The sequence below is a fragment of the Manacus candei genome, unplaced genomic scaffold, assembly GCF_025592945.1.
Source record: "Manacus candei isolate 608988 ecotype Guabito, Panama unplaced genomic scaffold, ASM2559294v1 h1tg000015l, whole genome shotgun sequence".
Taxonomy (NCBI): Eukaryota; Metazoa; Chordata; class Aves; order Passeriformes; family Pipridae; genus Manacus; species Manacus candei.
Genome location: NW_026138063.1, coordinates 23110280 through 23133080, shown reverse-complemented (window position 1 = coordinate 23133080; position 22801 = coordinate 23110280). Strand labels below are relative to the sequence as shown.

At 42.8% G+C, this 22801-nt stretch overlaps 2 protein-coding genes across 4 annotated transcripts in view; one reads left to right on the top strand and one right to left on the bottom strand.

Annotated features, from left to right (window-relative positions):
* Positions 1-8113, top strand: part of LIMS2 (LIM zinc finger domain containing 2) — a 32469-nt gene extending 24356 nt beyond the window's left edge. Inside the window, exons 5-10 of the mRNA XM_051782485.1 lie at positions 10-159; positions 983-1133; positions 2219-2311; positions 3169-3217; positions 3404-3479; positions 4251-8113. Of these exons, the coding sequence (XP_051638445.1) occupies positions 10-159; positions 983-1133; positions 2219-2311; positions 3169-3217; positions 3404-3479; positions 4251-4398 (667 nt within the window). The 3' untranslated portion in view covers positions 4399-8113. The remainder of the gene's footprint in view (positions 1-9; positions 160-982; positions 1134-2218; positions 2312-3168; positions 3218-3403; positions 3480-4250) is intronic.
* Positions 8114-8484: 371 nt separating this feature from the next.
* Positions 8485-22801, bottom strand: part of MYO7B (myosin VIIB) — a 52032-nt gene continuing 37715 nt past the window's right edge. For all 3 annotated transcript variants that reach the window (XM_051782345.1, XM_051782344.1, XM_051782346.1), the window contains 13 exons: positions 22669-22796; positions 21985-22142; positions 21360-21513; positions 19320-19475; positions 16491-16596; positions 16249-16362; positions 15277-15364; positions 14065-14171; positions 13464-13649; positions 12484-12600; positions 11730-11813; positions 10890-11009; positions 8485-10131 (listed from right to left, as the gene is read on the bottom strand). In XM_051782345.1, coding sequence (XP_051638305.1) covers positions 10048-10131; positions 10890-11009; positions 11730-11813; positions 12484-12600; positions 13464-13649; positions 14065-14171; positions 15277-15364; positions 16249-16362; positions 16491-16596; positions 19320-19475; positions 21360-21513; positions 21985-22142; positions 22669-22796 — 1602 coding nt within the window. In that variant the 3' untranslated portion in view covers positions 8485-10047. The remainder of the gene's footprint in view (positions 10132-10889; positions 11010-11729; positions 11814-12483; positions 12601-13463; positions 13650-14064; positions 14172-15276; positions 15365-16248; positions 16363-16490; positions 16597-19319; positions 19476-21359; positions 21514-21984; positions 22143-22668; positions 22797-22801) is intronic.

The window sequence follows — 22801 nt, the reverse complement described above, 5'->3', positions numbered from 1 at the left end:
TTCAACCAGGCATCTGTGCAGGCCCTGTCATAACCGTGAAAAAGCCAAGGGACTGGGCAAGTACATCTGTCAGAAGTGCCACTTGATAATTGATGAGCAGCCTCTGATGTTTAGGAATGATTCCTACCATCCAGATCACTTCAACTGCACCCACTGTGGGTATGTTCTCATACTGTAAACTCTGACAAAAAAGAAAGGAGACAAACACTTCAGTCAGCAGCACAGTCCTTCCCAAGGCCTGAACTTTGTTGCCTTCACATTGTTGAACAAACAGAAATTGGGTGAGGAGAAATCGAAATAAATTTGGAAAGCCTACAGAAGCTTTAGTTTTATTTTGCCATTCAGTGTTCTCTTATTCTAACCTTGAATGACACTACTTTACAATGAAAATATTTCATTGGGATGATCTTACCTGAAAGACTGTGTGCAGATTGCCATAGTAGTGTTGTCCAAAGATAGCAGTTATCAGGCTATTCAAAATAGTTTCATTTTGAATTCCTGGGTAGAAAAAAAAAAGAGCTGTGTCAGTGTTCTGGCACAGACCATTACCACGCTGTCTGACCTGAATTACTTTGCCACAAAAGCAGTATAATTGGGGCACAGTACAGCCCTAGACTGGGTAACAGTACAATTAGGTAACTCAATGTTGAGCACTGCTAGGATAGTCCTTGTACCTGAACTCTCCCATTCAGAGACAGCTCAAATCTTAGCATGGCACTGCATTGTTCCATGTGTAAGTGTGCCTTGTATTTCTGCAAGGGTGTGTAGCTGAAGACATGGTGTTCTACATAAGTTCTTGTCTGGCAAACTGAGAAGGCAATTTGAGAAAGATGAGCTGACAATGACTGTATTTCACTAGCTTAATGACTGCATTTGTAGCATGAATGTTGCCTAAGTTCCAGTTTAGTCTTCCAAAATTTCATCCTGGGTGTTAAAGAGCTTCCCTTAGTGTCCTTGCTTCAGGGCATGTGTGTGTTTTCAGGAAGGAGCTGACTGCCGAGGCCCGGGAGCTGAAGGGAGAGCTGTACTGCCTGCCCTGCCACGACAAGATGGGGATCCCCATCTGTGGGGCCTGCCGCAGGCCCATCGAGGGACGGGTGGTCAACGCCCTGGGAAAGCAATGGCATGTCGAGGTGAGGCCTCTCCGAATCTGAAACTTCCTTCAGGAGCCAGTTTGGGAAAGGACTAGTGCTGTTTGGAAGCTGTAGACACGTAGGTGATCTGTGATGTGTGAATTCCAACAAAACCAAATTGCTTATGTTTCAGACTGTCTTCACCTTTTGTGTGTGAATGAGTGCAGCAGGGCCATCAGAAAGCTATGCTCTCGCTACTGTAATAACCTTATTTTTAAAATGCCTGAGTTGCATTGTAAAGATTCTTGCAGAATATGATTCACTGAACAGCATTTACTTACTAATAAATTTCTGTATTTGCTATGGTATACTTAAGATACGTCCTTTCCCATTGCAGTTAACAGGTGCATAAATGTGTTGGAATTCCTGCTGCAGACAGAGCCAGTGCAGTTCCTACTGCCTTTTCAGCTCATTGCTTCTATAACTTTCAGCTGAGTCATCACAACCTGCTCTGAAGTGTTTTAGTGATTTATGTTTTCAGTCATTTAAGCCTCCTAGGGCTTGAACTGAGAGAGATGCTGCTGCTCATTTGAAGTGTATTCATATGTTTTATGTTCCTGTTTCTCTTCTCTGAAACAAGCAGGATAATAATGCACAAGTCTATCAATATAGAACACAAGATGATTGTCCTTCCAGCAGGTCTTCTACCTATCTTTAATACAACTCTTAGTTACTATAGAGACTAAATATCTCCTCTTCTCTTTCGCTTCTGTAAAGATTTTCCTGTCTGTGCTTCATTAAAGCATTAAGAGGCAAGAGTTTTAAACGGAAAGAAGTAGATTTAGATTAGATGTTAGGAAGAATTGGTGGTGAGGCACTGGAACAGGTTGCCCAGAGAAGCTGTGGCTGTCCCATCCCTGGAAGTGTCCAAGGCCAGGTTGGATGGGGCTTGGAGCAGCCTGAGCTAGTGGAAGGTGTCCCTGCCCGTGGCAGCAGGTAAAACAAGATGGGTTTAAGGTCCGTTCCAGCCCAAACCATTAAGTGTCATGTATTAAGCCATAATTTGTAGCCATGTAAGTTTTTCCCTGGTGATGGTAAAGTCACTTTTTCTGCCATGGAATGTCTTTTTTTTTTTTCTTCTACAGCATTTTGTTTGTGCCAAATGTGAGAAGCCATTCTTGGGGCACCGACACTATGAGAAAAAAGGACTGGCTTATTGTGAAACTCACTATAACCAGGTAAATTCTGCCATCTATGCTGGAGGTACTTGCTGTGACTGGCAAATGCTTTTTTGCATTTTAATATGCAAAGCTGCAGATTTTGCATAATCTGAATTTGTAGAGGCAATGCAATATTAAGAAATTTGTGAGATTTAACAGAAAAAAGTAGTTTTTCTTGATAGGTGGAAAAGCAATGTTGAGAACAGAATAGAAATGTCTTGGGGATACTGATTTTAATTTGTGCCATTGACAGAAAAGCACTGACCACGGGTTGTGATTAAAATCCCTGTAACTGTACTTCTAAACTATTTGTGTGGCCATCTTTGGTAATACTTTCTTCCATGGGCCTGAGACAGCTATTATGTTGTCTAAAGCATGGGAAACTATGTTTCAAAAGCCAATCAAACTCTGTTTTTTCTGTATGGTTCTATGGAACAGCTATGAGTTTGGTATTTTCTTCTGTCAGATAAATGAGGTAAGTGTTACTGTTTTGATAGAAGCTCCATGTTTTATTTTGGTATTTACAGCTGAGCATCAGGAGATGTTTGTCTACAGTAAGCATCATACTCTACTGAACCTTTCTTCTCCAATTGCCACATATACAGAACTTTAAGATCCCATAACAGTGGTAGAGTGTGAGGCATCAACAAAAAAGGTTTTGTAGTATTTAGTGGTATGAGATCCAAAGGAACATAGACTATTTGGCAAGTGTATGAGAAGTTATTCAGAAGATTTAAATTGGTATATTTGGGGGCCACTGTAGCATCTGGGAATTCTTTGATTATTAGGATTTAATGTTCACACCAGCTGCATAATGTGGGGAGCATGAGTAGTCAGCAACATGAGTTCCTGTTCTTATTTCTTTTTCTCTGCAGCTCTTTGGAGATGTTTGCTACAACTGCAGCCACGTGATAGAGGGAGATGGTAAGATTTGTTCTCTCCTTGTTTTGGGTTGCTGTCCTCGCTCCATTTGTTGGTGCAGCTGTTGCAGTCCCTCAGTTGCAAGGCACCAGTGTTTGTTTTCACATCTGGCGACGTTTGAATGTGGACATAAATCTGAATTCAGATAATCTGGCAGTTTCTTCTTACTTTGTGCTTTTGCTTTTGCAGTGGTGTCAGCTCTTAACAAGGCCTGGTGTGTGAATTGCTTCTCCTGCTCCACCTGCAACATCAAGCTCACACTGAAGTAAGTCAGTGTTCATATTTTGGACCATGTGAGACATTCACCCCTAAGCTGGGGTATCAGCTTGGGGGAGCCATGAACCAGAGGCTCTCTGAGGGGCAATATACCTCTTCTCTGCGGGAGCAGGTGCTTATAATTCCACTGATTTCAGGATTAAAAGGGAGCTGACACAGCATCCTCTCTGATTTATTTTTGTTTATTAATCTGTTCTGTAAGAAGGTTGAGTATGAGGAGAACTCATTCAGCAGTACAGAGGGAAGGCTCTGAACTTTGAGGAACTGCCTGTCCTGAACAACCTGCAACCTCCATGTCTCCTTAAATTTGCATGCTCCCCTCAATGACAATATTTAATATTCCACAGATTAGTTTGAAATAAAATACTATGCTATTTGCCTCAGATATGTAGAAGAGGGACAGGAAAAAAGCAATCCTACATTCTTCCTGTCTCAGGTTCAAACCCTTACCCTACTATGCTGGGTTGGCTCCACCAAGGAGCTCTAATTCATCACAAAGAGGACCTTTGAAGTGACACTTGCATTCTACAATAACAAAAAAATTATTCTAGATTGTTACATACAAATATATAGCAAAATCTTGCTCCTTATTTAACTAGGGGTGCTAAAGACCCAAGTTCCCTGGTAAGAACCCAATCTCTGTTCTTACATCACCAGATGAGGAAATGAGTTGTTTTATAAGTGCAGGTGCGTGGAGATTTGAATTAGTGAAGCATATAGTTTGCAAATACCATTTTAATAACTGTTCTTTGTGTTAAAGGAACAAATTTGTGGAGTTTGACATGAAACCTGTCTGCAAGAAGTGCTATGAGAAATTCCCTCTGGAGCTGAAGAAACGCCTGAAGAAGTTGTCAGAGCTGGCATCCAAGAAGGCCCATCCCAAAGCTCTAGATTTAAACTCTGCTTAAACAGGTCTGTCAGTCTCCTGACTGCACTCTTACAAAAGCTGCTGCTCACTGCAGCTCTTGATTTACAGAGGCAATTACTAAGAAGTGACACCAAAGATAAGTAGTCCCTTCCCCTGCTTCTGGTAGTATTGCTTGCATCTAGACTATCCCTTTTCTCAAGCAGTTGTCTATTAACACTGGCAGAAAGAGGAGTATGGTTTGTGCTTGAGCAGTTTACAGGCTGGTTATTAATTTGCTAATAACAACACTTTTTGCCTTTGTGGAATTGTACACAATCTTTCCTTCCTCGACTGAACTGTGGTTCTCCGTCCATTCCTCTTAGTCTAAGGAATTTGGAAACAGTGGTTTAATGTAGAGCTGGAAGAAATGTCTGATTTGCTCTTTTTCAGATAAAGTATCGGCATTTTTCTTCTTACTGTGGGGGCAGAAATTTTTAGGCTTTTTAGTACCTAGGCAAATATTCTGAAAGTTGTTGGTCTTTGCTACATGCAAAAAGTTCTGGTCTTTCTCCATTTTCCTTCTGAGAATATATGGGTGCTGTACAGTCCTTCTGGTTTGTAGGTTTACTAGAAAGGTTCAGGAACCAACAGCTATGGCATCTGCACTGCTGGCTCCTATGTCTTAGGCCCAGTGCTAGGACAGCTGCAGAAGTTTGCTTTGCTGCTTCCCTGTTCAGTACTGAGGGGATTTTAGTTGTCAAGGCCATGTCAGGGTTCTCCATGATGAGGAGATGACTATGGGGAAACAAAACATTCTATTAGAATTAACAGTCTTTAATTTTCCCTGTTCTCTACTACTCCATGGCTACTAGAGCTTCTGCTGGTCAACACAAAGCATGTCCTATCCACTGGTGTAGCTAATATTTCTTGAGGCAGTGTGGCTGGAGCCTTGGTTATTCTTCTGCACAGGGAAATCAAGTGGATAATATGGTAACAGTTTAGGCACTTAAGTGTCTCTTTTCTCACTTTATTTGCAAGCTGAATATAGGCTTGGTGGTCATGCTTCAGAAAGCCCAATTACATGAAGGCATTTCTAATGTTTACAGTTTGTAGCAAAAGTGGTCTTGTGCAGAAAAAAACTCAGAAAGTACTTCTCTTAAAATTTTTACCCAAATAAGATTTCCTCATCACCTTTCTTCTTAAGACCTGAGTGTACTTAGAGAGAGGATCTCAGTCATGAATGTGTACATCTCAAGCATATAGTCCTGCTCTGTAGTTTTGCCTGTCACCAGTGAAGTTTCAGTGGTCCTGCTGTCTCTGCTACTACAACTCAAGGTGCTGAGGAATTTACTGGTGTTGTACATTCTTGATACTTCTTTAGGGGTGAGCCATCATCAGTGCTGCTCCTGAGCCCACCTGCATGCTGTATAATCACAGTGAGCTTCAGTGCTCTGGAGGCATGCCCTATATTTTCTTGTCAACTAAGCTGAGCAACCACAAAATCCCTTTCAGTTGAGACTGTGCCTCCACTTTTGTGAGGCTGACAAGCACTGGAGGACTTCTGTCCCTTGCATGATTTAAATCTTCTGAAAAGTGAGTAGGTCAAATGAACACAGCAGTTGGGCCCAGGCACCACCCTGCAGCCCCAGGTGAATTAGCTAGCAAGAAGTTAAAGTTTCCCTATTTCTTGTATGTGTGAGCAGCAACTGGATTGGGGCAATAATCTCCTTTAAAACTGTGTTAATACGCTTGCTGGATCTCCTACCCATGGAACTGCACCCCTGATAGCAGAGCAGTGGGGGGAAACCCTGGTTAACTGTGTGCGATGAAAATCCCGCCTGTCAGAGCATCCCTTAGATCCTCCCTGTCTTTGCTAACTCAGTTTACCTCCTCTGCTTTGCTTTTTGTTGCCCTAAGTTACCATTAACTTTTAACTGTGTTATACTGATTCCACTATAGCACTGCTGAAGGGATGGCCTAGGTTTGACAGCAAACTCTTCTATCCTCTCCTGGCCACAATCTCTGTAGATTCCAGTGAGAGCAGGTGCTTGTGTCATTGCTTTAGGAGAACACGTGGCTACTTGCTGTTCTCTCACTAGCCTTAAAACAGACTTTTAGTTAAGGGCACAAAGAATGTGTCTTTTGGTGCAGTAGTGTGTGGCCACTGTTAACACACATCCTGTAAACCTGTTGTTGGCATTTTTGTCACAGCACGGAACACAGGAAGTGCTGCTCTAGGTTCAGCTCAGTTGGTTATGCAGATCCTCCTCAGCATAAAGCATTCTGGTCTGTTCCTGCAATCTCAGTCCCAGGCTATGCCTTGTGCTGAATCTGAGCAGCTGTGTATCCCTCCTGGGAAGGAGGTGGAGGAACACACAGCAGCACATTCCTGGTAAATAGGAAAGGACTATGTAACTAGCAGGCAATAGGTAATATTCTTTCAGTGGCCACTCAAGTTCAGCAATGGAAAATTGTGGATGTGGAGGTGAATGGAATTACTTTTGTAGTGCAAGTAGAGAATTAGTGTGTGCTCCTTATCTTGTCTCATGCTAGAAATTCAGCAGACCTTGTAAGCTTCAGAGTTCAAAGAAGAGTTTGTATCATTCTCTTTGATAGGCCATTCAGTTCTCTAGGATTTGGATTATGTCCTTATCATCAGGACATTTTGGAAAATCAGTGGGCGGAAAAAAATCTTTGTAATCCCTGATCTCTGTATTAGTGGAAGATGATATAATCTTAGTATCTCCTAAAGTATTAATTTTTCACAATTATTTTTCTTATACTTCTGTTGCCCATAGCCTGCAATGTGCAGAGTTACAGTGGTGCATATTACTGCCATACTTTTTGTCAGAGAGTAGAATTGAAGGAGTAGGAGAAATAAATAGTTTAAAAAAATGCATCTTCCTCTACTTCTGTGAGTCTACTTTTTAAAAACCAAGCAGAATATAGTGCAGGCTTCATGAGTTCTCCTTAGTGTGTTGATAGGCTGACATGTTTGTTTTCTTTTTTAGTAAAGTCAAGGTGTCAGTCAGAAATAAGCTGCATGCTTTTTTCCATTGTTGTAAATCGGCCTGCTAGCCAAATTCATCCTCAGTATCACACCACTGGAGAGTACAGATTTATACCAAGGTTGAACTTGGCTCAGAAGCCTACACTTACTAAAAGCTGTTGTCTCATTCCATGCATTTATAGTTTACATTCTTACTTCTACATAATTAAAATCACTAACATAAACTGAGTACACTTGAAAATGGTTTTGCTTTTAGAAAGCACAGTATGCGAAGCTTGTTTGTATTCAAAGGCTATGCTAATCACCTGCAGTCTGTCTTTGTGGCAACTACTCTGCTCTCTAGGGTTTGCATCCTGGTGTTTATTTTTACAGCAGCCTGTGCAATGTTGGCAAATATTGGTCAGCCTTTGGTACAGAGGGTTCCTGATGTCACATGGTGTGTGTTAGATGATATGACTTGACACTTTTTTCAGAAGTGGTTGGATGGTGAAGGAATAGATTGCAGGCAAACATAATAAATGTGGTTGTACTAGTCTGTAAAGCACTGTTAAGTGCTGAGGGTGTTATAGACTGAGAAAAGAATTAGCAGCTACCTGCCTTGGTTCAGGCTTTGATGAGCAGTGTAGGTTCTGCATCGTGTAGAGCTCTCCTTTTATCACACAGGTGCTGTCTAACCAAAAAGTGGGATTGTGGATTGAAATGTTGTAATATCGTATCTTTGTATGTTCCTATAATAAAGTTAACTGTAATACATTTTAAATCTTTACACACACACAAAAATAAAAAATTTGTATAATGTACAGTTAAAAAAAATACTGCATTTGCAACGATGAACCAGAGAGCATTACCAACTCTGAGGAACCCTGGGGATTGCCCAAACCTGAGACACTGTTGTGGTGAGTTCATGTTTTAGATCTGTGCTGCTTCTGTGGTGATCTGTTGGTTGATAAGGATGTGCAGAAAGGGGTATTATCCTTTTAGAGGCTGTGTTGTACAAAATGTGTTTGTACACAGATGGGATGCTATGATCACTTACAGGCTGTAGTAGATATTTGCTAGATTTAAGTTACATGGATCTAGAGCAAATACTCAAGTTTCTTGTTAAGAAAAAGACATTGTGGTTGATTTTCTGCAATCTTTATTTAAAAACCAAGAACAGTACAGTTTGGCTGCAGAATTTCTTTCTGTACAGGTGAATTATTGAACACTTCTCACTTATAGCCAGTTAGATCAAAACCACTCCAAGTAATGAATTTCCAGTGTTTCCATTGCCAGCAATGGACATTACAGCAGGAGTGTCTAATTGCTTGCAGAAGGATCACTATTCTGACAGGTGTGGCACTCGTTTAGATGCACAGAGTAGGGCTCTTCCCTGCCACCCATGAACAAAAATCCCATCAGTGTTTGAATTTCACACACACACACGTCTGAGGGAACAAGGGACCGACCCTTTGTGCATCCATTGGCAAAGCTGAGAGATCAGGCAGAGCTGCTTTTCCAGCACTGCCAGATTGTGTCTCAAGGAATTCGGTGTAAATGCTTTAAGACACATCCATGTTTCACTGTGAGCAAGGGAGAAGTACTTTTTCTCTGAGGGGGGATCATCCAAGCTTACTCCCACCACAGTGCATATCTGCTTTAGACACTCAGCACACTCTGGTTGCTATGGGACCGAAGCTGTGTGTCTGCAAAGGTCTGAGAGATGAACATAAGAGCTGAATCAAATTTTACCACTCAAACTGTCTGCTAAACAGGAAACAGAATCAGGAGAAATTAAAGCTATTCTTGTCTCGTAAAGGAATGTCTGCATAACTTCAAGTTGAGAACATTTTTATAGAGTAGAAAAGTCTCTTTTCAACAGATGTTTTGTTAGACTGAGTTCTTCAATTCTGATTTGCACTGAATAGTACATCTATAACTTGAAATAGGAGCAACTAAAAGTAATGGACCCAAAATCCAGACTCATTTAAAGTTTAAGCTTACTAGAAACCACATAGTAAAAGTGGTTGTTAGTTTCCAAGAGCATTATAAAAGGTAGAAGAAAGAAGACTATTTAATTTAACCAAGGCAGTGGTAAGTCAGGGGGCAGCCTGTTAATTTAGCAGCACTCAAGAAGTACAGTTACATTCTGTAACTGGCTGTCCTAGGCTACTGTAAGGTGCAACACATAACCTAGGGATCAAAGGATGAAAACCAGCATCTTACCTTTCAAAGTGTCCAGTTATCTACTACTGAAGGGGCATTGCTCCACTCTTAGAATTTCCAGTAGGAGAAAAAATAATTACTTTTGTTTCCAAAGAAGCATGGATTTTATGCATTTGGTAAGAGCATATACAACAAGGGTCATTCTTTCCAAAAGGGAGACAACTGTTAATGTATGTCTTTCTTTGAATGGAGGAGATTCAGGCTATCATAAGAGGCCTTCATAAGGTTCCCCCACTCCCATATAACATTAAAATCCACCTAATCCAAAATCTGAATGGAATTCTCATACTACATCTAAGACAAGTGTTACAGATATTTGAAAGCACATGCTCACTTGAGCTTCTCTCATAGTAATATTTCAGCAACTCAGTTCTTCCAGTGTGTGACCAGGAGACTGATCACCAAGATTAATATTTTTTTAAATGGCATGTCTTATGAGAGATGAAATTACAGGTAGTTTGGCACAAACACAGGTCGTGGGTTCTATCCCCACTCTCAGGCTGGGAGGTTCTTTTGCTTGTTTACAGCATTCATGAGCAGGCGTACGTAGGATGTTAACAGGTCATCCATTTTGTAACCCTGTCAGGAAAGAAAAAAGTCTTAAATCTCTCTGAGAGCTCCAGAAGTAAAAATAACTAGAATTTCCTCCCTGGTTTATCTTCTTCTTAGGTTCTTCCCTGCATGAACATCTCTTTCAATAGCTATTACTGTGTTAGTAATGACTTACCTATTTCTACTCTTCATTGATTTCCAAAACTTTACAGAGCATAGCTCTGCTGTCACCTGGGTATTCACTCTATAGCTTGACTTGTACTCTAAGGTTCTTGTATTTAGGGATCCAGGCTTTTGTGTCAGAGAAGTTAGCCTACAAATGTTTTTGTTATCTTTACAAACTTACCATTAAATATTAACACAGTGATACTTCTTTGAGCCTCTGGACAGTCTGAAGCCAATTGTTAAAAAGTTGGTACCAATCATTGGAAAGTATAAAGTCTTACAAGGCTGGCTTTCCTGCATAGATGGAGGCAGACATGCAAGACAAAAAGCCTCTTACATAGTTTTTCAGTCTTGATGTCTCAGGTGGATAGAATTTTGATGTAGGGGAAGAACTTGGGAAATTACTATTTTCATTGTGTCCTGTGTCTTAAATCTTTGCATCAGATAGCATGATATAGCATGGAACCAGTTCTAAATGGCAATTTTATTGACACAGCAGCGAATGCTTTTTGTATCTGCAGTGGTATTTATCTGTTTTGGCTCCCTTGTTTTGTACCAATTCTGGATGTAAAGGAAAAATCAGGAGGTTGTTTTGTCTAAGTTGAGGAAAGTCTTCTTACCAGAGATGTCTCACATAAGAGCCGGTTTCCTCGTACCAGGTTCCCTATTGTCATGTGAAAGTATGTGCTGCCACTGCTCCAGTTGGAGATTTTATTGAATGGGTAGACTGTTAAAATATCCTGTAAGGGGAAACAAATTGAACTATAGAACATTTCTCAAATGAAAACAGGCTGTTACATGAGAAAACCGGTAGAGCCAGAGCATTCTTTTTCTTTCCCACTTCATTTATAAATGCAGTGGATCAAGGTAGTTCTTGCATCTAAATGAGTGTTATATTGTATTTTCACCAAGCAGGTGAATCTTAATCACACTAGTGAGACTTCCTTTCATTATATATTGATCTGTGCCTTAGCACACTGCCATTATATTTACTGTAATCTAAAACTCACTGCATAGTCGTTTCATTATTAAAAGGAAATAGTGATATTCCCTTTTCCTGGGAACTTGGTAAGACCAGAGTGTTGGGGTTAGGCAGCAGCTAAACACTGCCATTCAGCCTGAGCTTTTAGACACCTGGGCTTCCTGCAAAACACTTTTCTTGAAGCAGGTGCACTGCCCATCCATCTGACTGATCCTGCACATCCATCTTACCACCTTGCTCAGGTGCATCATGATTCCCATGTCTCTTTGCAGAGATGCTCTACACTGTTTCTTTGCCAGTGTAGAAACTGCAAAGAAGTAATTTGAGGCAGTGAAATTTTCTTCTGTTTTCACACAAAAAATGAATAGAGGGCCTCTATCCTCTCTTATCATTCCTGGAGAAGGTCCTGTTGCTGTCCCTAAATTAGCACAGTCAGTTAGATCCCTCCTTCCGTGGACTCATGAGAAGCAATTGTTACCTTTGTCTTCTGATGTATCAGTGAGACTCCTTGCTTGTTGATTGCAATCAGCACAATCTCTGGGAAATTTGGCTCCGAGGCTTGCTGTGAACAACACAGAAAGATAAGCAGAAAATGAAGAAATTGTCTGTATGAGGTGCACGGTGACCTTTAACAGTGTCCAGTGCTGCTTGTTCTCTTTCCCAAAACGAACACTGAAACCTTTTGGCCCTATATTGATGACTTGAGCAACTGCTGCATGAAAACAGAATCAGGTCCATTATTTACTACACTGATAACAGGCTTAACAGTTGCTTGCAAACCAGTTAAGGGAAGTGAAGAGCCCAGCAAGGAGAAATTAAAGGTAGCAAGTGGGAAATGATTCTTGGGAGGTATCCTCTCCAGAATGAGAGGATTAATACAGTTCTGTTCTAAGGGAAGAGTCCCCACAGAGACAAGATTTGGCAGCATTTTGTTGTGGAGAGTGATGACAGGACAATTAAGCATCCATGTAACTAACCCCCTACTGCTAGTACACACCTGTAATATAGGTATTACAACTGGAACAACAGCATAGCCAGTAAACAGTAGACATAGTTCAGAGTGGATAAAGAACCCATCTCCCCACTTTGAAGGAACTGAGTTTTCCTCAATAGTTCACAGGAACTCAGCTTTCTAATGTATTTTCACTTATGCAGGTATGGAATTATAGTAAGTCCGTATCCCCTAGTACTGATCTACTCCCAAATCCAGTCACACAGGCCTTCAAACCTACCTTCACTTCAAAAAAGGCTGATCCAAATGTTGGCCACCGGTGTATCATTTTCAAGAAGGCAATCTTGGCCTCATCCACAGTTTTTCCCTCATGTTTACCATATGCTGCAGTAATGCTCTGTTTAGGAAAAGCAGATACAAGGCCTGTTCAGTTGGGAGACAGGCAGATTTCCAGTGCCCAGCATTAGCACTAAAGACAGCACCAGATCATCACCAAGATCATGTTTTTTTTCCCACAGCAACAGAAGACTGTGAAGATGTAAGGATCCTGCCATGCCCTGAGGCAAGGGGGAGCCAGAATCCCCAGCTTTTCTTATTCATGTGCTGGGTGAAGGAAGCCCAGCAGCCCCAGGGAATGGACTTCAGGTCAGAGGGGCAATGTAGGATGAAACAAAAGAAAGGCAGTGTTCATCACCCACAGACATGTATCACATCTTCTGCTGAAACATGTAGGGTCATTTGAAATAGTGTCCTGGGTCTTCCTCAGAGGACTAAGTAAGAAGTACCTGCTGAAACTTCCTTGCCTTTTCATGGAGAAAAGAGCCTTTTGCTGTAAGTAGCATGCACATGGTGCAAGGAATTTTATTTGGTGCCAAACTATGAAATACTTTATTACACACCTTAATTTTCTGGTTTTGTCCAATATCCTCAAATTCCCAGTCCCATCACTGATTTCCCTGTCTCTAACTCTTATTCTGAGCACTGGAAGCAGCTTACTATCATCAAGAAACATGCACATCTCAAATCAAGTCATCCAGGCCTGCAGATATCTTTCAGAGCTTTGGTAGAGAGGATGCAAAATGAGGATTGTAAGAAGCAAATAGTCTCACTATCCTGCTGGCAAATCCAGCAGTATCCAATAGCATCCCTCCATAGTGCTTTCAAAGACTGTCAGCTCAAAAATGTAAAGTGGCTCGATGTCTATCTTCTCTCCTAAAGCTCTCTATAAACAGTATGACTAAGGAAAGCTGATGTTCTTACCTTCTTCCATTCATCTGGTGAGACTGCTCGGAGCAGGTTGTCTGGCACCAGCTCCTTCAGGATTTTGGGGATGGTTGCCAGCTGTGCGCGGTCATTATTGAAACGCACTTTATAAATCAGCCCTGCCAGCTGGACAGCTTCATCCTTGGAACACTTATGGTAACCTCTAAGGTACTTTGGCAGCTCCTGGAAGAGACCAGCTCTGAATTCAGGCACGATGGGCTGAAGCAAACACTGACTTAAACATTCTAAATCCGTAAGGTCAGGATGTGAGTCTTGCCAAACACAGTCCAAGGACATCCTGAGAAATTTTGGGTTGATCTTTAAAGGTCCTTTACAACTCAGAACTTTCTGTCATTCTCTGTACAATTTATGGAGCAAGACAAGCATCTCCACAGAAAAATTTGGTAAGGGAGCTCTGCTCGTATCATAGTTAAGATGTGAACTCTGTGAGAAATAAATCTGCTTCTGAGGCTGAGCTGTGCCTTCTGGAGGCATTCCTCTGGAGGCTCTATAATGCAGGCCTTGGGGAGGGACAGTAATACTTCCTCAGGAGTGTTTCTGGGATCACACTATATCTGTGCTTTAGGGAGCTGCTTACCTGGTGGTAATGGAAAATGGTATCAGCTTTCAGGTCCTTCCCAGGAGTGACATTCAGCCACAGCTTTCTCATGAAGTACACCTCATATGCCACAGACATAGCAGTCCCTAAGGAAACCAGATCTTATTAGTGTTCTCTGCATCACTGGCAGTTCTGCAGTTTTTAAATGGCTTGTGAGTTTCTGCAGAAAAGTAATTCTGGTTTTAATAGTAACAAATAAAATTGCTACCCAAAAAAATACAAAAAGCCATTTTAGATGACCAAGAAAGTGCTTAGTTGTCAGTTCCTGGACACTGCTCACACAGTGATCTGAGATAGGGTCTCTCCAGAAATGAAGGAGAAGGTGAGGGTGCCATCCATAGAGTGTTTGTTATTTCTTGGTGCTCATGACAGCTGCCTGCTGGTGTGCAGCACACCTGAACTCTGGTACACTGATGCCAGTACATTCCCTGAGGGCTGTGCTTACACAAACGAATTGTGATTTAGTGGACCCACATCTTTATGCTGTGGTTTTTGGGGCTCCTAGCAGCTGCATCAGCTGTGGGGAGAGAAGTTAGAAAGTCTTAGATACATCGACAGAGCTTCAGGAAGTTGAACCTCAGCTGTCCTGAAATGAGCAAAGATCAGGATAAATTGATAAGAAATTTGAGTGGAGTTTGATGTAGATTTCAAAATGTTTGTTATACATGGGGGGGGGCTAAGTGCAAGGAATTGCTGTTATTAGTATTACATTGCTTTATTCTAATGGCTGTTTCCCTGACAAAGTAACTTGTGCTTGGGTATCACCAGGTAATAATCTGGTTAAAAATTTTCTGACAACCCAAGGAATGTAAGTGACACCATGAAGAACCTATTTACATTTGTTGGCTGATGCTTAATACTTGAGGATCAACCTGTATAACTTGTGTGTATCCAGCGGTGTGTTTTGGATACACCAAAAGATTTTTGGTCAAAAAATCTTTGTTACCAATTTAAAGTTTCTGGAGAGATCCCCACACAGAGATGCTCTGGTGTTTCTGATAGCCTGTGCTTGGCTGCATTGGGTCACTTGCTGCTGGTGCAGGCAGTAACCATGTGTACAAACAAAAATGGTATAAAAAGACTCTGCTAAACACTTCCCAAGGTGGAGTGAATCCTACTGGATAAATCTGCTCTTTCCCAGTACAACACAGCATGTCATGCAGCTTCTTGTCATGCTGGCATTCTCCTTACCATCTTTCCCTGGTTTGTTCCTCCTGTTCCAGTCTGTCACCTGCCTTAGTGAGTCAAAGAAGTAGTCTGCTTCGTTCTGACTGATCACCTGCAGGGGCCAAGCAATGAAGGAGAGAAAGGAGGGATTAGCACATCATATAAAATACTGCCAGTGCCAACATCCCCAAATATCAGGCTGAATTTTCTTTCCCTGTCTACAGTAAGAGGGCAGAATTACAGCAGGAAAGACAGAGGCAAGGGGAAAGAAGTAGAGAAATAGGAGAAGGAAGGTTCAATTTATTTACCTTTTGTATGGGGACTTTTATTGCATCCTGTTTTTCTTTTTGCTTTCGAAGCTGCTTATTGAAGTCAAGCTGAAGATGCCTACCTTATTCTCAGCTTATTCTCCTCTTTGTAAAATATTGTCACGTACTGGGTTCCTCTTTTCAGGAAGGCAGCACATCAGAAACTCCCTGTGCTTGGGCTCACTGCTACTTTTGCCTTGATCACAGTTCCAGAGAGAAGGGACCTCTCAGCAAGGCAGCCAGACCAAGCTTCAGTTCAAGCAAGGCAAGCTCCTGACAAACTAGAGAGCAGTCAACTGGTGCTGATTGCCCTTGCTCTTCTTAATCTCAGTGGGCACTGTATATGTGCAGCACAACTCCTGGGAAAAGCCTGAGTGGAAAAGGGCTGAATCCAGCACTAGGCAACATCCAGCTTGCAACAATCCCAGCAGCTGCTAGAAAGCCCATGTCTTCTCTGCTTTTAGTACCACCTAAGTATTGGCAGGCTGATAGAAACTTGCATCTCCATCCAGCCCCTTCAAGAGATTTAAAATAATTGTCTGGTGCTAAAAGTTTGAGTCTAGGTAAGACTCAGTAAGACAGAAGCAGTAATGACCTGCTCTGGTCTTTAGCTTCATGTGGTTGTTTAGGTAGTCTGGTAAATAAATAAGAGAGGAGGGAGAGTCTGGCCACAGTTGAGAAGAGTTACCTTGTCTGCAATCTTCACAAAGAGGCTGAAACCTTCCCAGGAGCTCAGCTGCAATTTAGAAGCGATGTTCTGACACAGGGTCCGGATCTTGGTGTTTGTTCCCACATCAAATGTCTATGAGATAACAAGACTCTTGTTAGAGAGGAAGAAGTAAGAGCACTGAATGTCCTCAGACATGCTCCTGGGTGAACACACCATGGCTGGAAAAATGGTCAAGGCTGGGAAAACAAGTAAGTGCTCACCTGTTGTGTTTCATTGGGGAAGCAGATCTTGTGTGAGATCTTAGTGTTGTTCTGTAAGATGGCCTCAACCTCCACAGGATGAGGTGCCCACTTCCTGCAGCCACTCCTGGAAAATACCACCACCATCATAAGAGAGATCAGTGCTGGATGTTTAATCATTGAGGAGCTGAACAACAGTATTCCAGCTGAACAACAGACTCCACTCAAAATGCTGGTGCTGTGTGGTGGGGTGGGCTCCAGTGGACTTTCACCCCAGTGAAATTCAGTATATTAATAGCAAGAAACTGAGAGTCTCATTAGCAAATATATTAAAAGCATATTCTACTCTGCAACAAGATTGCATGAACAAGGCACCTTCCTAGCCAGTACCATTGCCCCTTCTATAGATTCAGCAGCATTTTTCCTTACTGAAGTGTGAAGATAATGGCTACAAGGAGAAATACATTTTATTTAATTCTTGCATCAGGAAAAGATGTATTCAGATTCAAAATTACTTAAAGCACAGAAAGCAAGTACCAAAAAGGTTTGGAGGGCTCCTGAAAGTGTTTTATATAAGAGCTGGAATGCAATCATTGACTCAGGAGCTATTAAACTGTACAAACCCATTTCTTTGAAATTATACCTCAGAGCAGAGCTGCTTTTTAAAGCAAAGGAACTGAAGTCTGAGTCATGCCAAAACCTTGACACAGTTAAAGTGAGGAAAAATCTAGCACATTACCTCCTGGGGCTGGTATATTCCTACCCTCGGTGGCACAGAGCAGGCTGTTCAGAGATTTTGTACACCATAACTTATGGGCCAAACTCCTCTCACACTGGGTCAGTCTCTCAGGAAGAGGTTAGTCTGGATCCAGCTTCGGTTGTGTAGAGTTGAAAACTAATATTTTTTTCCATTCAGTAAAGTAGCAATTTCATTTGGAGAAGGAAAACCTGACTGTTCAGCCAAGCTGAACAGCATGTGCAGGTATTGTACAGAGTGTGGACCTTCCCTACTCAGTCACCTGTTCCTGAACTGGCATCTCAAGGAGCTCAAGGAAGTGCAGCAGCTTGGCTGGAGAGGCACAGGGCCACCTCTCTTTGCAGCCTGAGCTAGGAATTCATTGCCAAGGTGAGATCAGTGGCCAGGATTCTGGGGATGAAGCTGTAAAGCTGTTTATGGAGGAAAAAGTATGTACCCGAGGGCTCAGTTGGCCTCCCCTGAATGTATCATAGGTCAGTCCTTTGAGCTGACTGCCCTCCCCTTTCCAAAGAGAGCAGGTTACTTATAGGGAGAAGTTTGACTAGATGATTGTTGAAGGTTCCTTCCAACTGAAATAGTCTTTTCTGTTCTATTCTATTCTATGCTATGCTATTCTGTGCTGTTCTGTGCTGTTCTAAACAGGTGCAGGTTTAATCTTATGAAAAGAACTGTGCTTAGAAGACAAGATTTGTCTTCGTTCCTCTTCCCATCCCCCAAGCTCCAGATCTGGGGAAGTTTAGCAAATAGAATTCTGCTCCCAAACGGCCCATTCTGCTTTCCCCTCCCTCTTTGCCCTCTCAAAAGCAGCTCTGTAAAGCTCAACAGGGCTTAGAGCATGAATAGCACATGATATAGGGAGGCAGGAATTTTCAAGTCTTCTCCATAGAAATAAACAATGAATAGCATTCCTTGCCATGCATTTTTCAGGGACTTCAAAGGCGAGTTCAATGTGTGGTGTCATTTCCTCAGCAGTGCCAAAATCCATGCACTGCAAGGGGGTTATCCACTGTGTTAGCATTCCCTTAGAGCCTGACCCACAGGGTTCACAGACCAAACATGGGGCTCAGCCTGAGAGAGGGGAGGATGGAGGAGCTGCAAGGAGAAATCATTGAGCAGCTTCTTTACTGACGAGGTCTGTGGCAAGCAGGTGGTAAATCACAGCATCATCAAAAGGGAGGAGGCTGGAGTCAACCTTGATGCCAAACTCTGTTCTCAGAGTGGTAAGCTGGGTAATTCCAGTGCCTGGAGCAATCTAGGGAAACCTTCCCCCTACAGTTCAGTTGATCCTTCCTGAAATCTGGGTAGCCCTTCTATTCTCTCTGGTTGTGTCATGTCCATTAGAACAACAAGTTATTCAGAAGTTCAGGAAGCACTGTGGTTTGGGGGCCACGTTGCTTCAACCCTCACCAGGCTCAGGTAATGCCAAGTGGATGGAAAAGTGCCTTGCTCTGAGCCAGGTAAGTGTCCGGGCTTTGCTCGTTTGGATTTCTTCAAAGAGAAGAATTGATTGTGTTGATCTTCTCCTCCCAGCATGGATCTGCTTTACTTCACCATCAGAAAACCAACAGAGCCATAGTAGCACTCTGCAGATAGCAATGACTTTAGTGGTGCCCCTCCACTATGAGTAAAACATACTACTGTTGTATTTTTAGCTGCACGTGTGCAGCTCTTTGCTACTGAGAGTCAACAAACTCCAGACTAATCCTCAGGCACATGCAAGAGAAACAAGGACGTGCTGCCTCACCAAAGAAAAGTAAGGTCAGGACATCATCAATGATGTCATTTCAAGCTGCATGCTGTGTTTGAAACACTCAGGTTTGAAATACCCAGCTCTGGGAGTCAAGTGATTATGTGTGATGATGAACCTTTTAAAAATGCTGCTAACTCTGTGAAAGAAAAAAGTGAAACTGTGACACAGATCACTTTTAGTGGTTCAAAGCCCATAAAGAGTTAAAAATAATTATCACTTGTAAAAAAGAGGCTGTAAAGAGGGAAAGAAAAGTAAGAGTCACATTATTTTAGCCCTTGTGGTTTTTGGAGCCTGACCGTTGATTTTTGAACACTTTGAGCTGGTTATCTGCCAGATCATTTACCTCATTACTGTCTGAATCCTCCGACGGCACGCTGGAGCCAGTGTTTCTTTCTGACGTGTCTCTATGAACTTCTGGGCATGTTTGAGCAGTGACTTGCTGGGTGGGAAGAGGCCAGTGCAGAGCCAGAGGAGCTGCCAGCCCCTGGTCACACTGTACCTGTGAACACAAAGCAAACAGTTCTGCTACAGCCACACATAATTCTCTGTCTGACCACACACCAGCCACAGGGAAGAGAAACACACTCCCATCATGGTGCCATTCAACAAAGAGCTGCAAATCAACAGAGCCTTCACACAGGCTCTGGCAGTCATTTGCTGTGCAACAACCACAGCCTGCATGTGAAAACAGTGCATGAGGAATACTTGTGACAGTTGCAAGTCTCATGAATAAATATGAGCTTCAGGTTAACAGACATCTGGGCAGCAGTGACCCTGGTGCCATCCTCTTGGAAAGCCATTTGCTGCTCAAGCTCACATGTATTCGGATTGTGGTTTCTCAGTGGTTTGTAGTCACCTGCCCTCTGCACTGGTGAGTTTTGCTCAGGGCACAAGCACTTCACATGCACTGGCTTCCCCTCACATGTGCTCCTGTTCTGAAAAATGAACATGTAGATGGCACTGTGTTATGTGGTAGTTAGAGTTCTTAAACACCCCACATCAAGTTGGTACCATTTTCAGGCAGAAACCCAGTTCTTCCAGCCTCTGCACCTGTGGAATCTGCCAGTTGAAGTTCTTCTGGCACCTTGCTCTCACCAGTAAAGGCTCTGCAGCCTGGAGGTGGTCAGTCGTTCTGCCTTCAAAGCGAGGAGCAGAACACACTTCAGTTGTGTGTGTCCCAGGATTACTCTGAAATACCCAGTGGTGTGAAGTGGTTTTGTTTGGGAAAGTCAGCATGTCTGGCTCTGAAAGGGCACCAGACTTTGCTGAATAAAGAGATCCTTGCTTGTCTATTCCCATTTACTATTCTCATTTTGCAGATGAAGACACGCTATTTTAATCTCTTTTATACTATATAGATGAGTGGTGTTTGTGTCTGTGCGAGAACGGGACATGGTCCACAGCACAGCAGCCTGGGAAGGATGAAAGATTTGTTGCTCTGGCTGTTCTAATGAAAGTATATGGAAATAGCCACCTTTCAAGCATTGTTTTTTCCACATCAGTGATCCCGCTCTAAACAGCGACTAAATTGGTGGAGCACATCAGGCATGGCTCTGGCACCATGGTTACAGGCTATGCATTAAATAGCCTGTAAGATTTACTGCCTGCAAGGAAATGTAACAGTCAGTGATTACAAACATGGTGAAGGTTCCACTAGGAGTAATAGTCGTGGAACAGAAAGAAAGAAAATAAATAAATGGAAGCTCCTTCTAGAACTTTTGCAGTGACAAAATGCAGCCAGAAACAGACAAACCATTTTGTTAATAATTAGTATGATTTTAAGCTTCTTTTGGCAATTGATTTCCCCTGGAAGTAGGTCAAATTCTCATTTTGTGAGTGGGGAAGAAAACATCAGCCTGTTTCAGAGACTTTATGTGGGCAGAGGCCTGTGAAACCAATCTGTTCTGCAAGGCAGTTGTGTAACCTAATCAATATAACCAAAGTATTTATTCACTGGTGGTAAAAATCTAGTGTGAACTATGTGCATATGAAGGGAAATGCTGCCATTGGGAAACTTAAATGGAGGGTTAGCAGGGCAGTCACTGATGGGATGCAAGGACTATGCAGTGTCATATTTTCTATACAGATTGCCTTGGGAGCAAGAGAGCCTCAAAAACACCTTGCCTGCCTCACATTGTGCTGCACAGACAGGAGTGTGGAATGCTGATGGGAGCAAAGCAGCAGCTCAGGGGAGATGAATGGTGTTCTGTGGCCTCTCACTGCCAGGCAGGGGTCCTGAGTGCTCCACAAAGGTGAGTCCCACAGCACTGCCTGGCAAAAGGGAAAGTGTGACTCCAGCCATCCTTCCCCTCTGTTCCTGATCCCCACCTGCACTTGAGGCCTGGCTCTGTGAGGAGCAGGGTGTTTGCAGCCAGGGGAATACCTGTTTCTGTTCTCAGTCAGTTGCTTCATAATCTGACAGTAAATCTCATCCCGCAGGACCTCCTCCTGGATAGCTGCCACAAATATCTGGTCCGTGACTTCCACGGAGGAGTGTGCCTGTTTGGAGGGATAGTCTCCCATGAACTTCATGATGGGTGAATGTGCTGTTAAGGAGAAAAGCAGGCCAAGTTTGGAAGGCAAATGGTAAGTTTTATCTGGATCCTAACACGTTGGGGATCTTTTGATGTCTAAGTGGCAAATTCTGGAGGAAGGTCTGGAGCATGCTCCCTGCCTGTCCCCTGCCCCCTTTCCCTATGCAGCAGTCACTGCTTGGCTGTGATTTGTACTGTGTTAGCTGCTTGCTCTGGGCATATGCAGTAAGTCTCACTCTCTCCCAAAGCCACATTCCCAATTAAGTGAGCCATCAGGAGCTGTTGAGCACTGGGAGGGAATAGGAACCTTTTCTCTGTAGACAGGGGACACAGATTTGGTACATCCCACCTTTATGTGAATGTATGCCCTGTAGTGCAGTTAAGGTATGACAACAAAGGCAAGTTTAGTGGAGGCAGCTAGCCTTTCCTTCCCCTGAGTGTTCTGAGGTCCCAAAGAAAGGGGAGAAAGGATATCAATGAAGGCCTGACAGGCCAAATCCCGAAGATCAGGGTCTGTGCATGCTCTCTTCAGCAACGGCTGTTTCAGGGGCTCCTTAGAGTGTGCCCACAGTTGACTGCGCCCACGGGATTTCTGGAGAACAGCTTTGCTGATGGATTCCTTCTCAGGAGTCCTGAATGAAGACAAGTGCAGGCAATACAACATTACTGGATCAGTATTGCTGGGAACATAGCAGGTCATTATCACAAAGTCATATCTCTAGACATGTTCTTTCCCAAGACATTGATCTCATATCTCCTTTGAGTCTGTAGGTGAGCAAGAGCGGGAAAATGTAGTTTCCTGTATATCCAGAAGGGAGAAGGTTTGCAAAAAGAAGAGAAGTTTTAGAAAACTAATTTTCCCCTTCTCTCTGAGGCCTGAAATGTTGTGTACCCTTGTTGAAGAAGGGGTGAGAACTAAGAATAGGGCCTGCTGGGAAGAAGTGACTCCAGCTGGGGTTCTACTCTCCCCTTTGCATTTCTGCAGACTTAAGATATAATAGACCATGTGCCAGAATCTCTGCACATCCAAAGTCACAATTACAGGGAACAAAGAGAAGAAACCCAATCAGAAATGGGAGGTGCCATTTCGTCCTAGGCTTTAAGGATCACTGATCAATGAGAACTTTCCTAGGGCGTACACTACACAGAGAGCTTCACCTGAAGTGTTCATAGGAGAACTCCTCCAGGGTGTAAGGCTTCACTTTGACATCCTCTTCATCAGGTTCCTCCATGAAGGAGTTCTGTGAAGCTGTCCTCCTCTGGTCTGGAGACATCATCAGCAAACTCTGTA